Source organism: Lactuca serriola, chromosome 8, assembly GCF_051521515.1.
Source record: "Lactuca serriola cultivar US96UC23 chromosome 8, Lser_US96UC23_V15, whole genome shotgun sequence".
NCBI lineage: Eukaryota > Viridiplantae > Streptophyta > Magnoliopsida > Asterales > Asteraceae > Lactuca > Lactuca serriola.
In genome coordinates, this window is record NC_136415.1 from 136,983,600 (window position 1) to 137,000,735 (window position 17,136).

Below are 17,136 nucleotides of genomic sequence, written 5' to 3' on the forward strand. Positions count from 1 at the left end.
CTTCACCAAAAGCAATCAAATGAGCCACCACACTCACACAAGCCATGGAAATGAGATTAGGGTTTTAAGAGGAGTTGGAGGCCGGAAATGGTGGCTGAAAACGAGGTCATTATGTTCCTTAAATAGGGTCACCTCAAAATATTAGGGTTTACATTCTCTGCCTAGTACGCCCTGTGTACTAGGTGGTCTCCGCATCCATGCTACACACATAAGTACACTGCGCATACACATACTTACGCCTTGCGTACTCATTTGCTACCCATTTTTCAATAAGGACTAAGCTTGCCAAAACTTCAAACTATCATAGCTTCTTCGTTATAAGTATGTTTCCAACGAACCTCATATCCTCGGAAATGTGGCGAGAAGCCATACGCTTCTAGTAACTCGTCGCAACCTCAAGGCTTTCTCATGCCCGGGTTGCAGCCCATGAACCCTAAATCACAGACGATCCGAAACAGGATGTTACACCATTAAAATTACATTTTATTTCAGACAAAAAGCAAAAACAAAAGGTTTAAAACTGATTACATTACTATTTGTAAATTAGAGTTGCCATAAAAAAAATCCCAACTGCATAGTAGCAAAAGCCTCAATTTTTACTTTCATTTTGAAGCTCTTTCATTATGTTGGCATGACCATAACTATCTTCATCAACCCAACATAGAAACACACATTGTGGTCCCTACAATTTCAATAGTCTAACTTCGATTAAGAGTTAAGAGCAGAAATAACATCGATTAAACTTAAAATTACCGTTCCAATACAACAGTAGAATCGTTTTCCAGGGTTCTTCTTGGTCGTCGAGGATCGTATAACAATTGGATAACCACAATCACATCTTATCGCCATTACCGTTTTCTGAATTGAAGAAGTTGCAAAGAAGAAGAATAGATGTCGAAGGCGTAGAGAAGAAGAATGATTGGCACGTATTTGAATAGCATTCTTATAAGGCTTTTAATATTAAAAAGACAAAAATACCCCTGGCGTGCCAGGCACGTGGGGCGTATTAACAGAGAGGTCTAACGGCAAATGAACGTAGGGGCTAAGCGCGTATTAAAAGCAAATGTTAGGGATGACCAACGTGAAAAATAAAACATAGGGACCAAACGTAAACTTTTTGCAAACCATAGGGACCATTTCAGTAATTTGTTCATTTATTAATGACACAAATGCCTTACGAACTTTCTAGGTTTACCCGTTGAGTCCCTAAAGTTTTTGTCGGACTTTATGGGTCCCTAAACTTGAATATGACATTTTCTTTTAGTCTCTATCGACCTGTAATAGTCGGTTCAGTGATCTTATAGACCAAAAAAAACTCACATTGTGCCCCTACAAAGCCAAAAAAATAAGTTCGGGGATCAATTCATACAAAAAAAAAAAAAAAAAAAAAAAAAAAAAACTCTCCTTTTCTTCTAAAGCCCATTCACACTCAATTCGTACCCTCCCAAGAAATCGATCGCTGCTCTTCTTTCCGTCTTCACCCTCGATTGTAGAAGATAATTGTGCTACAAGGTGTGCTAGTAACAAATAGAAAGAGCAAGAAGAAGATAGCGGTAGATATATGTTGAAAATCCATTAAAGAGATGGTTCTATTAATTTATGTAAATCGGTTGAATGTTGGGTGAGAATGTGAGATGAATCAAAAAAAAAAAGAATGTAGAAGTGATTTATAGGTTTGAGTGTATAGAGACCGCATGGTGAAGCTGTCTTTGTTTGATCAACAAAAGAATCATAGGGAGATGAGCTAATTTTGTTCACTTACTGGTAGATGCATGGACGAACGGTGATTTGACTTTTTCATAACTCAATAAATCAATTAAAATTAAAAGGGTTAAGTGAATCTGTTTATTTTTGTTGTTAATGTTTACGAATAATTATGAAGTAAAAAATTCATGTAATTTTTTTACATTATACGATGTTAAAACTAAAACTCGTGTAAAAATTTAATATTATATAATATCCACAGTAAATTAAACTCTAATGGTTCAATAATCTTTACGAATTGAATGTGAATCGGCTATAGAAGAAAATGAGAGTTCTTTTTTGTACGAATTGATCCTCTAACTTATTTTTTTGGCTATATAGGGGCACAATGTGAATTTTTTTGGTCTAAAATGTTACTTAACCGGCTATTACAGGTTGACATGGACTAAGAGAGCAAGACATCCTAGTTTAGGGACTCATAAAGTCCGACAAAAACTTTAGGGACTAAACGGATCAGTCCTAAAAAATTTGTAGGGCATTTGTGTCATTTTTCCTTTGATTTATTGCCCAAGTAATATATATTTATATGAGCATGGTAAAAAGATTGAGAATATGAGATGATTTTTCAACTATTATATAAAAAATAATTAAAGTATCAATGAATCTAAATGACGTAATTGTAATTATAGTGAAAAACATACATCCTTATGTAATTTTAACATACGATTCAAAGGTAAATTAAACTTAGACATTATATGGTAGACAGGGGATTGAGTACATAAGTATGAGTATTGGTAAATTTGGGCACAATTTGGGAGATATGAACAAATGAAGAATGTGTGCAACAACCCTTAAAAATTGCTATGAAAAGGAGGTCAAACTTCAAGAAATTAGTGGATCCTTGTTTCTAAGATGTAACCAAGATAACAAGGAAGACATAGCAAAATAAATTATCTCATATGCAAAAATTTGTGTTAAAGGACATGGGTTAGATTAAAAAATAATGTTTCTTCTTTGTACAAGGAAAGAAAACGTCTTCGTGGGTTATTGTTTGCCCATTAAGTGCATATAATAGCTGATTGCCCGCAATTGCATTATGTCATTCTTTGATTTTGATTTACTTAGAAGCTTGTAGCAACGAAGGAAGAACGGAGAGGATTAAATGAAAGAGAAAGAAAAAGAAATAAAAGAAAGAAATATGGTAAATAAGAAGAAAATGGAATATGACCATTCATTAGGCTGGTGGGAGTGGGCTCGACAACCCACTTGGTAACCTCGGCGAAAACCGGGTCGAGGAATCGGTATGCTTAGCTCGGCTCGACAACTCGGTAGAATTGTGCCAATGAGAGAGGGTGAAAGTTTGAATGGGTTGTAAACGTTGGCAATTGAAGGAATGATCAATATAATTGTTTTTTTCAAAAAAAAAAAAAAAAAAAAAAAAAAAAAAAAAAAAAAAAGAAATTCAAAAAATACCAAAATTTTACCCTATATAAATACCATTACATATCATATTTTATCCCACTTCACATTCTTCATTTTTTTTTTCACCAAGACAACATAATTTTTATGGAAAAAATGACTTCTCCTTCCAACCCAAAAGCTCAAAAAAATACCAAAAGAAACACTCAAAACACAAACATCTCACATTCTTCACCAAATTTCGTTAAAAATCAAAGCGATTAGCCTATTTATTCACCTCCAAAATTATACTTTGGTGGTATTTATTATCCATTTCAAGCCCAAAACCAATCTCAATACAAACACCAACCTCAATTCTAAAGACAACTTTAATTTCAAAACCAACCATAAATGAACTTCTCATCCCAGATGGGAAATGACTTCAACCCATTTGACGATCTTCCGAACTCCCCAATGAATTTCCAAACTCAATGGGAACTCGAAGTTGTCCCCGAAACGAAATCGAAGCCGAAAGAGAATCGACTACAACCCACAAAAGGTGGAAGGGCGGCTCCAAAGCAATGGACATCGGCCGAAGAAAAAGGTGTTAGTTTGTGCGTGAGTGGATGTTTCTAAAGATCCGGTGGTCGGAAACAACCAATATTGTCCAACTCTTTCCGAAAAATTACACAGTGTTTTCTCACGGAGATGAATCTTTGGGAGTACTAGAAAAAATACTAAATTTATTCGAAGTGGAAATATGTCAACAAAGTGGTGACGGTGTTTAATGAGGTGTTTTCGAGTGTCAAACGACAATGACAAAGTGGCACAAACAACGAAACTATTTTGCAAAAAACTCTTGAAATGTCCAGGAATTATAAAGAGGCCAATTTCAAATTTCTACATGTTTGAATATTGTGAAATTGTCAAAAAAAAAATGGCAAGACATCGACGTTTCTGAATCTTTTATAGGTGGTTCTTCTAATAGAACTAAAACATCCGAAACGACGCATAGTCAATCGTCTGATGCGCATGTCATGATTGATCTCAATGAAGATGAGGCATTGAGGTTCCAAGAGTCATTTGTCCCATGGGAAGAAACCGAACGAAGCGAAAGGAAAAAAAACAACGGCAACTAGTTCGGATGACATCAAGCAACTAAAAACGAAAATAGACAATTTAGAGTCGGCCTTAGATCAATACTTGGCGATCACGCAAGAGAAAGAATAAACTTAGCCATGACGATCTTAGCGAGAAACACATTAGATTTCACCGGATGCAAAAGGGAAATGGCGATAAAAGTCAAAGAGAAGCTTGCAAAAAAAATATAATATCTAGGTTTCGTTATTTTATTTTCACGGTTTCGTTATTCAAATTTCTTGGTTTGTAATTTGAAATTCTATAGTTTTTTTTTGGTGTGTTGTAATTGTTTTTAAGTTAATGAAATTTAAGATTTAATATATATATATATATATATATATATATATATATATATATATATATATATATGTTTAAAATGTTTATTTTCTATATTAATTAATTTTATAAAAAAAATAACATGACAATTATGGCAACCCACTTCATGTAAATAACAAATTTAACTAAAATGTTGTATTGCCGACTCAAACCTACGTAGCATATGACAAGTGTAGCACAACTACCACCAATTTTACCCATGTGCCTTGTAGTCTTATGGGTCGTACTAAAGTAACGGAGAAAACAAAAGATTGACTAACGAAAGGGACCAACCGCGTAAAAAACAAACATGTGTTGGGACCTTCCTAAGTTGTAATCCAGAGCCTCGAAAGAAGGTCAGGTTTGAGTATGACACATAATTGGATTCTATCCTAACCCTGCAACACCATACCTTCATCTCACTCCACTGTCAGAATCTCCCCTTCAATGTAACTCCTGTCCAAAATAAATGCCAACTATTCCTCTTCTTCTTTTTAAACTAGTTTTCTTTCTGTATGTAGACAGTTAACCAAGTTTTACTCCTTTCAAACCTAAACCATGTTATGTTATACTATTATATTGTTAAATAATATGATAATTATTAAAATCCAAAATGCGAACATACAATACTTGGAATACAATAACAAAGAAAGTAAAAAAACTGTACAAGAGACCCCCGAATTTGTACTGAAAATATATATATATATTTATTTATTTTGCACTATTAAGGGAAAACAAAAGGCCGTGATTGTTGGAAACTTGCGAGTTTTGTTGTGAATAATACACATAATTAACAAATCAAAGAGTGTAACGCAAAATCACTCAACCTAATGGTGTCAAGTGTCAACTCTTCCACCAGCTCTTCCACCAACTTCTCTTCTATTTCATTCTTTATTATATCATCAATTTCCAACCCCAAATCCTCCGCCCACCCCCGCCCTACCACCTCCCTCCTCACCACCCTCTCCACCGCCATGCTGCCGCCATCCTCATCATCACCATCCCACACACATCTTTCCTCCCCTGATATCCATTCCTTCATCCGCTCCCACACCCGGTCCACATGGACCCCACGTAATGCCTCATTCACACAGTCAAACACGAGCCTCTCAGTTGACTTTTGTTGTCTTTGTTTTGACCGGTGAACCACCGCCACAGGGTGGTTATCGGTTAGGCTCAGGCTCATGTATGTGTCTCTTAAAGATGGGTCCAGAGGGTTTTCCGGTGAGCTGCCATTGATTCCGGCGACTGATAGTAGTGTTTGAACATACAAGAAATATTCCTGCTCTTCTTCCTCTGGACTCCAGGTTTTACCGGGAACGGGCCCCACACTGGACTCGTCCCATGATAAAGTCCGTGAAATTGATCCTATTGGCGGTGATTTATCGATTAAATTATTGAATTTAATCGGATCTACTCCTGTTAATACCACATAGAAAGTGCATGTTACAAAAATAATAAAAAGATACATTTTTGGCCCCAAAATGTTTTCTCTTGCAATTTTGGTCCTTATTTGAGGTTTTTATTTCGTCTCTGTTTCCTGTACTTTCGAGTAAAATGACTAACTTTGGAACCATACTCGGGGACCAAAAGTAGTTAGTAGACCAAAAATGTTACAAAAACCTCGAACAAGGACCAAACATGTAATTTACTTTAAAAAGAATTAGAAAATAAAATACATTTACCATGTTCTTTCAACTTGGCACTACAAGAATAGACTGCTGTGTTGTCATCTTCTTCAAGTTGCAACTCCAAGACTGAACTAGGGCTTGGCTGCTCCTGGTTCTCATTTGCATTCCCAAAAGTTCCAAGCTTTATGAGAGAAAATGAATTTCTTAATAAGCAAAAAAAAAAAAAAGATTAAATCCAAGTTTGAATAGAAAGCATACCTCGGGTAGATCATCAGCTGGACCTTGGCAAGATTCTTTCCTCAATGGTCCATTTACATCATTAATGCAGCATTCAGATCCATCATCACCAATGTTTCTTGAAGATTGATGTTCATCATCTTTATGGGATTTCTGTTTGCTAGACTTTCTACTCTTGGAGAAAAACAAACCCTTGAACAACGATGATTTAACACTTTTTTCCTTGGTCAAATCCTTAGTATCACTTTTTTTTACTTTTACCGAATCTGAAACTTGGCCCATTATTGAGCCAGAAGATACAGGAACAGATTTTGATCTAACAAGAGTTTTAGGACTACTATCAGCATCATCATCATCACCTTTAGAAGACCCTTGTCTATTTACACAGTGTTGTTCCTCTTTCTTCAAGTCAGAAAGAGCAAGCATTTCGCCAAGTGTACTGGAGCTTCTTCTTACATGTCTTTGTTCTTGAACACTTCCATTTAAAGACATGATTGCCCATCTTTCTGAAAGACGTTTCTTAGCCTCTCTACAAACAGAAGATTCAGGAGAGCAAGATGCACGACTGAATGAAGAAGAAGAATAAGGGCTTCTGCTTCCAAAACGGTTAACATAATCCCATGAGTGTCGAGAAATTGGTGACATCACTTCTGAATCACTCAGATTCCCTGCTGCATAATAAACTTCGGATTTACTAAATGAACTTTCATCACCTATATAACCATTTGAAAAAACAGAAGAAAGAATGGTTTCATTTTCATCTCTTCTAAGGCCACTTTGTGTGGTGGTTTCTTTTGTATCTTCTTCAAGATCCCCATAGAATCCATCATCATTTGATGTCGAAGGAGGTGAGGAGACACTTGTCATTTCATGAGGTGGCTGTATAGAGCTAGGTTTTAGTACCACAATGCGAGTTGGCTGAGTAGGACTTTTGTAATTACAGTGACTCATTTGGAGAGCTTCATTAATCTGTTTTCCATTTTTGTTTAGCTTATGAGCATCTACCAACTTAGAAGGTCTGAGAACTGTGATGCGTCTTGAATCTGGAGGAGGTAAAGAAGACTGTAAATGGTGATGTTGAGAGAATAAGGAATTGGGTTCTTGAAGAAACTTGAGGAATAAATCTTTGTTTGAATTTAAGACTTCCAAAGCATCTTGAAACTGTTTAGACTGACGAAGTTTTTCATTGGTTGATAAACGTTTTGCTTCCATGAACTTCTCACGAACAAGAGCCATGTTTTTCTCATTCTTGCTCTTGCTTTCTTTATGTCTTCCCTTTTGGGGTGACTGCTGCCATATTTCAAAAACATCTTTACAGGATTGATTGATAATTTCATCATGTTCTCTTGTTTCCAAGAATCCATGCTCTTTCTGTATGAAGTCCAATGATCCAGAATGACTCCTTGATCCTCTTTGGTTATTGCTTCTGTATGAAGCTGAACCAAGTTGATGGCGTTCTGGAAGGGTGTCAAGTCCCATTAACTTGGCAACCAAATTGGATGGACTTTGTTTAGGAGCCTCTTCTTTTGACATTTCTTGAGCAATAAGCATCTTTATTGGAGTTCCATTTGATTTCTTCTTATTTGATGGGGATTTTGCTAATTCAGATAAAATCTGTAATGGTCATTTGGTTGGAAATAAAAATCAGTACATTTCATTAATTTGTAGAAGTATACAAGACTCGAAAAGGCTCAATCTGAAGCAATTACCATTTTATCATTCATCCGATCTTCAACTACACGAGTTCTTGACACGTCTGATTGACACCTAGACACTGGGGAACCTTCATAGTGTGGTTTTTCTGTGAGCAGCCTGTTTGCTCCTAAACTTGTATTCAAATCAAAAAGATTCACCATTCTTCCCAAGCATCCAGGAATAGGGTGTTCCAGATTCCTATTTCTGTTCATCTTTCCACCTGCTAATGCAAATCTTAGAGTTTGTAGTAAATTAAGGTAAAAAATAAATGATGTAATGTTCCTTAACAATATGAAGAAACACATCCAGAAATAACTACGGAGTAATCTATGTATGTATCATGAAGACATGGACTAGAGAGATGTGGTGCTGTAAATTTACTAAAGATCCACCTATAAATTTATGTGGTAGAATATATTGAAAGAAACAAAATAAATAAACAAATACAAAGTTGCAAGAATAATCACAGGATTTATTGTTAAATGTAAAATTCCAGCATATTAATTAAAGAACTCACAAAATGAAAACGAATAAATAAAACCAAATCAAACATAGAAACCAAAACCGTCATATTCATTCACATTCACATTCACATCAATATTTTATCAAAACAAATCCAACACAACAAAGAAACCCTAATTTTTTCCTCTTATCGTATTTTTTTCCTCCAATAACCCCTCAGATTTAAGCTAAAAGCGAAAAAGAAGAAGAAGAAGAAGAAGAAGAAATTAGGAAACCGTTACTTATCACTACCAACGACAGTTACCGAAAATCACTAGAAGAAAGACGCTGTAATTGCGGAAGAAATAAAAGAGAATCGGATTTTGTGTTTACCTCAAAAAAGCGAGATCGAATCCGAGTGTAAAAACGCACGACCGAAAAAGAAGCTAGCACTGTAATAAAAACCCAGCAACATCAGAAAAAGGAGTTTTTAGAGAGAGAAAGCAGAGTGTTGGATTAAAGCCTTATTATCAAATGAGTGACAGATTTCTCACCGGAATCTAATATTCCGGTATCAAAATGTAGCCGGAGATTCGCCGATTTTCACTTCCACGGATTCTAACAAGCTGCAAATGCATTTTCTTACTAGGATTTGCGATTACGCGCACAGCAGACAAATGTAGGGAGAGAGAAAGCGAGTTAAGCGAATAAAACCAGATAATGGAGAAAGAGAAAGCGATGCGAAGCTAATAAGAAACCGCTGCCGAGATACTGTGGTTTTGTTTTTTCTGTTTCGTCCTTGTAGTTTGTGTTAATTTCATAAAAGCCCTGTAAACAATATGGTGCTAAATTTAAACCATAAAATCTTAAACAAACGGTATTGTTTGATTACGACATTGTTTCGATAGTGACAATATATTATTTGGTACAAATTAATTTATAATTTAGTAAATAAATATAAAAGAATTATTTAATAGTACTTTAAAACAAATTTATAATATATTTCATTAAGTTTAAATAAATAGAAATAACGGTTTACCGATTACTTATGTTTAGATAAAAACTTTTGCATCGTATATCATACACACGATACAATCCTTTTAGAAAAAAGTTTTAAATTAAAATAAAGGTATGGATTTGAAGAATTAGTTTTTTTATAATTAATAACATTGAAGAATGTTAGGGCGGTAAACAAACTAAATGTTCAGTGAAATGTTCATGAACCGTTCGACGGGAAGTTCGTTTATTTAATAAATGAACGAACACGAACACAAATTTTCGTTCGTAACTACACGAACAAACATGAATAATGGTCTCGTTCGTTCAATTATGTTCGTGAACGTTCGTTTATGTTCGTTCATATAAGTTCATTTTCTGTTCAAATATGCTTAATTGTGTTTGATTACATTACTATATTCAATTATGTTTTTTTTATCTTTGTTCGTTTAAGGTGATTCGTTTATGTTCGTTTAACTTATTTACGAACATAAACAAACGAACATGAACAATGTAATTTGTTAAACGAACGAACATGAATAAGAAAACTTGTTCGTTTATCCGTTCGTGTTTGTTCATTTGTTCGGCTAACTTAAACGAAGGAACATGAAGAAGCCCCAGTTTGTGTTCGTTCGGTTCGTTTTTTTTTTTTTTTTTTTTTTTTTGAAGAGACCAAGCCCCCGTTCATTTGGTTCATTTACAACCCTACTAACAGTCAATTGCAATGTGTATACAAATCTAATATTTTAATAAGTGGATTTTGTTTATTGGTTTCATTTTTACATTTTATTTTTTTTCCATCTTGGATCATCTTCTACTCACCCAATCTATCATCTTGTTATGTCTTTTTTTTCATCATCTTCTACTCACCTAACCACTGATAGTAAATTGTCATTTCTCATTATCTTTTATTTATTTTTTTTTAATTAAATATATTAAAATGTAATTTGATACTTATTTAAATTAATTAAAAAACTACATTAATTCAAAAAAAAAACATAATCAAATGTTGTTTGCATAACTTTCCCAGTAAACTATGATTCCTCGGTGTATCCGACAAAATGGAAAATGATGAAGACATTTTTAATGATATATACACAATATGAGGTTTTTAGTGTTTGTATTGTGGTATATAGATTTAAGGTATGTTGTTTATGTATAGTGGAAAAAAGATTTTAATTATTCTCCAAATGGTCAAAAATATAAAGCAAGACATTGTGAATTTACTTGGCGTCGGGGGTCATCGCAATTTATCGCACCCAGGCAGTGTGGTATTCACTGCAGACCGTATTGTTTATCTAATTAAGCCTACCGCAGTGTGTGGTTTCGGTATACCTACCAGCCTTAGCTCAACCAAAAAATTTATAAGTTGAGATATTTTAAAGTAACTAAGATTGGGAAATTTTAAAAACATGTAGTTACTTTGTATTTCATATTATACTTTTAATGAGAGGATGAGGCTGCCCTATCCTACCCGTTCGGCTAACGACCCTCCACCGATCAAGCAAGCGGTGGGTGTGAGTGTACACCCATTAAGCGCCATTTTATAGGTCGCAACCTTATACCCACCTTATAGATCGGCTTCGTGAATGAGGCCTACTAACGGTAAGACTAGCATTTTAGTTATACATACATATATATATATATATATATATATATATATATATATATATATATATAAATCTTGTAATATTATATTAGTATAGGGTTGTATTTTAACCTTTAAAAAATCTAGGGTTTGAAATTTAAATTGTCTAAATTAAAACTTTTAATCACAAAACATAAATTTCAAAACTTGAGGACAAGTTTTAAACATTTAAAACATGGAGGATCAAATAACAAATAATTTTAATTAACAATTAATTCCATAATTATCCATGTTTGATTTATTCAAGATTTCTTGCAAGATAATTACCAATTTAATCAAAATAATTAATTAATTATCATATAAGGAAATTAAACATTTTATTAGTTGATAAATATCTTTAATTAGATCAAGATTATAGTCGTATATATCAAAAAATCGGATCAGGGTTAATCTAATATGATAAAGGCAAGTTTCCATAAGATAAATACCAAAAAAATCCCGAATCTGGCCCTTCCTGACGCTCGGACTCGCCGAGTACCCATTCTGGACTCGCCGAGTCAGGCCAACTCGCCGAGTCCACTATGGGACTCGCCGAGTCCATGACTCAGAAACACAAAAATCGAATTTTGCAAATAAGATTCAAACAAACAAGCAACAATTTAATAGAAACCAATCTAGGCTCTGATACCACTGATGGGATTTTAGCCATAAGAACTTTCCTATGTGCGTATGCAAAACCCTAATGCTTGGATATAGGCTTTCTAATTAAACATGCTTTGAATCTAAGACTTCTAATGACTAATTAGGTATAAGAACAATACAAAATCAGATCTAGAAGTTTACCTTTGAATCTCTTGTTTGATCTTGTTGTCTTGGAGCTCTAGAGTCACAATTTTCACTCCTCTAATGGCTTACAAACACCAACTAGCAAAGAGGATGATTTGAGAGAGAGGTTGGGAAGAAATCGGCCAGGGGTTCTTTTCCTTTGAAGAGATGCCGATTTCCCTTGCTTAAGGGGTCTATTTATACTTGTAGACTCCTAGGGTTTCACCTTTAAACCCTAGCTGGATAATCTTTCCTTAAAGCAATCCAAATCCTTACCTTAGATAAGCTTTGGACGATTTTGAGCTATCCTAAGCCCTAGAATCCGTCCAACCCTTATCCTTTAAGGATTTACAGTCTAAAGTGTAACTATCAAACAATTGACAGTTTATACCCTCGTATTTAATTAATCTCTTTAAGTCACCAAATTAATACTAATTAATTTATGACTTATATTAATCAAATAACAATATTATTATTCCTTATATTATTCTCATAATATATAAATAATATTTATTCTCTCATAATAAATCATCCTATCAAGTTGCTATGGTGAAGGCAACCCAAAAGGACCATGCACAATCGGGTCAAATACTTGCCTAATATAGTTGCAGCCTTAGACACTATTCCAACAGTCTCCCACTTGGATAAGTCTAGTAACTATATGCACAAGTACAATTCGATTTGCAATCATAGCTCTCAAAGACGTTGTCAAACTCTGATCTAATCAATCTTGTCCTTTAGATAAGGGATCGTACAGTCCTCTGTTAGATATCATGCTGACAATTCTATGGAATGATTAGTCAAGCATTTAGGTTTCTCAATCTCCGATTTATTTGACAAAGAACTTAATCGAACACATCAATTCAGTTCTGACCGGGCCCGGCACATAAGTCAAATCAAATCATCGAACGGTCGAGATATCGCTTTTACCTTCTTAGGATAAAAGTTACATATAAACTTCGACTTATATGCATTTACTTATTCATTAATCAACTATACACAACAATGCGTTTTATAACACCGAGTTACTGATGCGTTTTCGCATTATCAATGTACAATCAATCAACAAATAACAAACCATATATCTAGGTTTTAAGACTATATGATATTATCGTCTTGCGATCACCCTTTTATATCATATTCCATAAGGTGATTCCAGCAAGCACGGGTTTGTTCTGATGCTCAAAACTAGTTCATAAGCACTCATGAACGTCGCAACAATCTTTTGCCATGTCTAATACCATTTAGACAATCTACGCACCAATTCACGACAATCTTCATTCATATCTACTTCCAACATATGAACGATTGTGGACAATTTGAATAATTCGATTATTTTTAATAAATTCAATTATTCTGGAAGTCAAAACATGCAAAATGAAACAATAGTTAAACAATTAACATAAGACAGTAACATTACTCATAAATAAAACTCCTTTATTTAATCATCAAATGTTAATTACATTTATCTATTACACGTTTCTAATACTATCTAATCTATGCTAATATCATCCTTCAGCCCAATACTCCTAACATGTTGCAAGTACTTAACCCTACTCAGTCCCTTCGCAAGCGGATCTGCTGGGTTATCTTCTGATGATATCCTCTTCACTACGAGTTGTCCTTCTTCTACACGATGTCTAATAAAGTGGTATTTTCTGTCAATGTGTCGTGATCTACCATGATCCCTCAGTTCCTTGGTCAAGGCAACCGCTCCTTCATTATCACAGAAAATCTCCATGGGCTCCTTTATGGCGGGTACAACTCCAAGATCACCGATGAAGTTCTTCAACCATATTTCCTCCTTCGACGCTTCGCTCGCTGCAATGTACTATGATTCGCACGTTGAATCAGCTACAGTTTCCTGGTTGGAACTTTTCCAAGTCACTGCTCCTCCATTCAGGGTAAAGACCCAGCCCGACTGCGAACGGTAGTTGTCCCTGTCGGTCTGAAAGCTAGCATCACTATACCCTCGCACCTTCAAGTCATCACTCCCTCTGAGGACTAAGAACCATTCCTTCGTCCTCCGAAGGTACTTAAGGATATTCTTCACCGCAATCCAATGGGCTCTGCCAGGATTCCCTTGATATCTGCTAACCATGCTCAAAGCAAAGGCTACATCAAGGCGAGTACAAGTCATAGCGTACATGATTGAGCCAACTACGGAAGCATATGGTACTCGGCTCATTTCTGCTATTTCAGCTTCGGTACTCGGACATTAAGTCTTACTCAACTTGGCATTACTTTGTATCGGTAATTCTCCCTTCTTCGAGTTTTCCATACTAAAACATTTTAGTACCTTCTCTAAGTAAGTGTTCTGACTAAGTCCTATTAGTCTCTTACTTCTTTCTCTCACTATCATTATTCCCAAAATGTAAGAAGCCTCTCCGAGGTCCTTCATAGCAAAGCACTTCCCGAGCCAGGACTTAACTTCCTGCAGAGTCGGGATGTCGTTTCCTATGAGTAATATGTCATCGACATATAGAACGAGGAAGCTTACTATACTCCCACTGGCTTTGACATATACACACGATTCATCTTCGCTTCGTACAAATCCAAACTCTTTGACTTTCTCATCGAAGCAAGGATTCCATCTGCGAGATGCTTGCTTAAGTCCATAAATGGACTTTTCAATCTTACACACTCTATTTGGATGCTTCGGATCCACAAACCCCTCTGGCTGAGCCATGTAAACATCCTCAGCCAACTTCCCATTAAGGAAAGCGGTCTTGACATCCATTTTCCAAATCTCATAATCATGAAATGCGGCAATCGCTAGCATTACTCTAATAGATTTTATCTTCGCAACTAGTGAGAAGGTCTCGTCATAGTCAACTCCGGGAGTTTGAGTAAAGCCCTTCGCGACCAATCGCGCTTTATATGTGTGTCCGTTTCCATCCACGTCGGTCTTCTTCTTGAAGATCCATTTGCACCCAACGGTCTTACGTCCGGGCACATTATCAACCAAATTCCAAACTTGGTTATCATACATGGATTGGATCTCGCTATCCATTGCCTCTTTCCATTTTGCAGACTCCGGGCCTGCCATGGCTTCCTTATAGCTATTAGGTTCATCAAGATTTATTAGTGTACCATCACTAATATACGTGTCCCCTTCGGTAGTAATATGAAAACCATACAACTGGGGTTGAACTCTAACTCTTTCGGAACGTCTAAGAGGTAAGGACTCGTCAATCGGTTCAACCGGAGTTTCCTCCTCGGGTTGAGTGCCAGTGGTAGAGGTTCCTTCATCTATCGATTCTTGAATCTCTTCAAGCTCGATTTGCCTCCCACTGTCTCCTTGGCTTATGAGTTCTCGCTCTCGGAAAACTCCTATCCTCGTAACAAAGACAACATTGTCCTTCGTAACAAAGGATTTCTGCGGGTAGCCGATGAAAATACATCGCTCACTACGAGGTTCGAGCTTGTCGTGAGTATCTCGTCTTACGAAAGCCTCGCAACCCCAAACCTTGATATGTGCCAACGAGGGAGCTTTCCCTGTCCACATCTCGTGAGGTGTTTTGGCAACCTTCTTAGTAGGGACTCGGTTAAGGATATGGGCGGCAGTCTCTAAGGCATACCCCCAAAAATAGATTGATAGTGAAGCACGACTCATCATAGAGTGAACCATGTCCAACAAGGTTCGATTACGCCTTTCTGCCACACCATTCAATTGTGGTGTCCTAGGTGGCGTCAATTGTGAAACTATTCCACACTCCTTGAGATAATCGTGGAATTCAAGACTTAGGTACTCTCCTCCTCGATCGGATCGAAGCATCTTGATTTTCCTGCCCAATTGATTCTCCATTTCATTCTTGAACTCTTTGAATTTTTCAAAAGTTTATGACTTTTGCTTGATTAAATAGATATACCCATATCTACTATAGTCATCGATAAAAGTCACGTAGAAGCGGTTTCCATCCTCCGTGGTTGATCTAAACGGTCCACATACATCGGTATGTATTAGGTCCAATAGACCCTCACCCCTTTCACATGTACTTGTGAAGGGTGACTTGGTCATCTTTCCAAGTAAACAAGACTCGCATGTGTCATCTTCCCTAAGGTCGAATGACTCCAACACTCCATCCTTTTGGAGTTGGGCTATGCATTTCTTGTTGACATGTCCAAGACGACAATGCCACAAGGATGCTCTATCCATACTATTGGAAGAATCTATGTTCAAAACATCATTTCCTAAGTTATCAACAATCATAACAGTTTCATAAATTCCATTACATGGTATAGCTTCAAAATAAAAGACACCATTTAGATAAGCTAAAATAGAACCATTCTCATTATTAAAAGAAAATCTAAAACCTTGTCTAAAAAAACCATGAAATGAAATGATGTTTTTAGCCATTTCTGGCGAATAGCAACTATTGTTCAAATCTAAACTTAAACAATTCCTAAGCACTAAATAATACACTCCAATCTTGGTCACAGGCGACGATCTTCTGTTCCCCATGATTAGATTTATTATTCCAGACTCCACATCCCTATTTCTTCTTAGTCCCTGCACATTAGAACAAATGTGGTAACCACAACCGGTATCAAGAACCCAAGAAATAGCATGAGATGAATCGTTAGATTTAATTGTGTATATACCTGCGAAAGACGGCTTGATCTTTCCTTCCTTGATGGCTTGCAGGTACTCTGGGCAGCTTCTCTTCCAATGTCCTATCTTGTGGCAGTGGTGGCACTCTGCCTTCTTTGGGTTAGGGCAGGGTTTAGCAGGATCAAATTTGGTCCCACTAGAAGAGGCACCATCTCGAGCTTTAACCTTACGATAGTTCTTAGATGAAGCCTTCCTCTTCTTTCCCTTTCCTTGTCCAATAGCCAAGACAGGAGCAGCGGGTGGATTGGGAGTTGGTGCAACAGACTTGTCCTTGAAGTTGCTCTCAGCGACCCTCAAGAGACCTTGGAGTTTGCTTAGGGTGACCTCTTCTTTGTTCATGTGGTAGGTCATCCTAAATTGATTATAGCTTGGAGGCAAAGAGTGAAGCACCATGTCGATCGCCAAGTCTTCCCCAAAGTCAACATTCAACTTGCGAAGGCGGTCAACATACCTTTGCATCTTTTGCAGGTGCACGGTAAGAGACTCTCCATGACCCATCTTAGCGGAAATCATGTTAGTGAAAATCTCATAACGCTCTTGTCTCGCGTTTT

General features: G+C 36.3%; 1 protein-coding gene across 3 annotated transcripts; it reads right to left on the reverse strand.

Annotated features, from left to right (window-relative positions):
- Nucleotides 1-5,238: 5,238 nt before the first annotated feature.
- LOC145065472 (uncharacterized) lies at nt 5,239-9,290 on the reverse strand. 3 transcript variants are annotated; one of them, XM_079012456.1, is made up of 6 exons: nt 9,116-9,290; nt 8,955-9,013; nt 8,135-8,340; nt 6,447-8,039; nt 6,243-6,369; nt 5,239-5,976 (listed from the first exon to the last, which is right to left on the reverse strand). In XM_079012456.1, the coding sequence occupies exons 3-6, from the start codon at nt 8,330-8,332 to the stop codon at nt 5,348-5,350; spliced, it is 2,547 nt and encodes an 848-aa protein (XP_078868582.1). In that variant the 5' UTR covers nt 8,333-8,340; nt 8,955-9,013; nt 9,116-9,290; the 3' UTR covers nt 5,239-5,347. The 3 variants fall into 3 exon arrangements, with proteins under 3 accessions (XP_078868582.1, XP_078868583.1, XP_078868584.1); XM_079012457.1 differs by having other exon boundaries at nt 8,135-8,343; XM_079012458.1 differs by having other exon boundaries at nt 8,135-8,343; nt 8,955-9,290.
- Between the last annotated feature and the right edge of the window lie 7,846 nt (nt 9,291-17,136).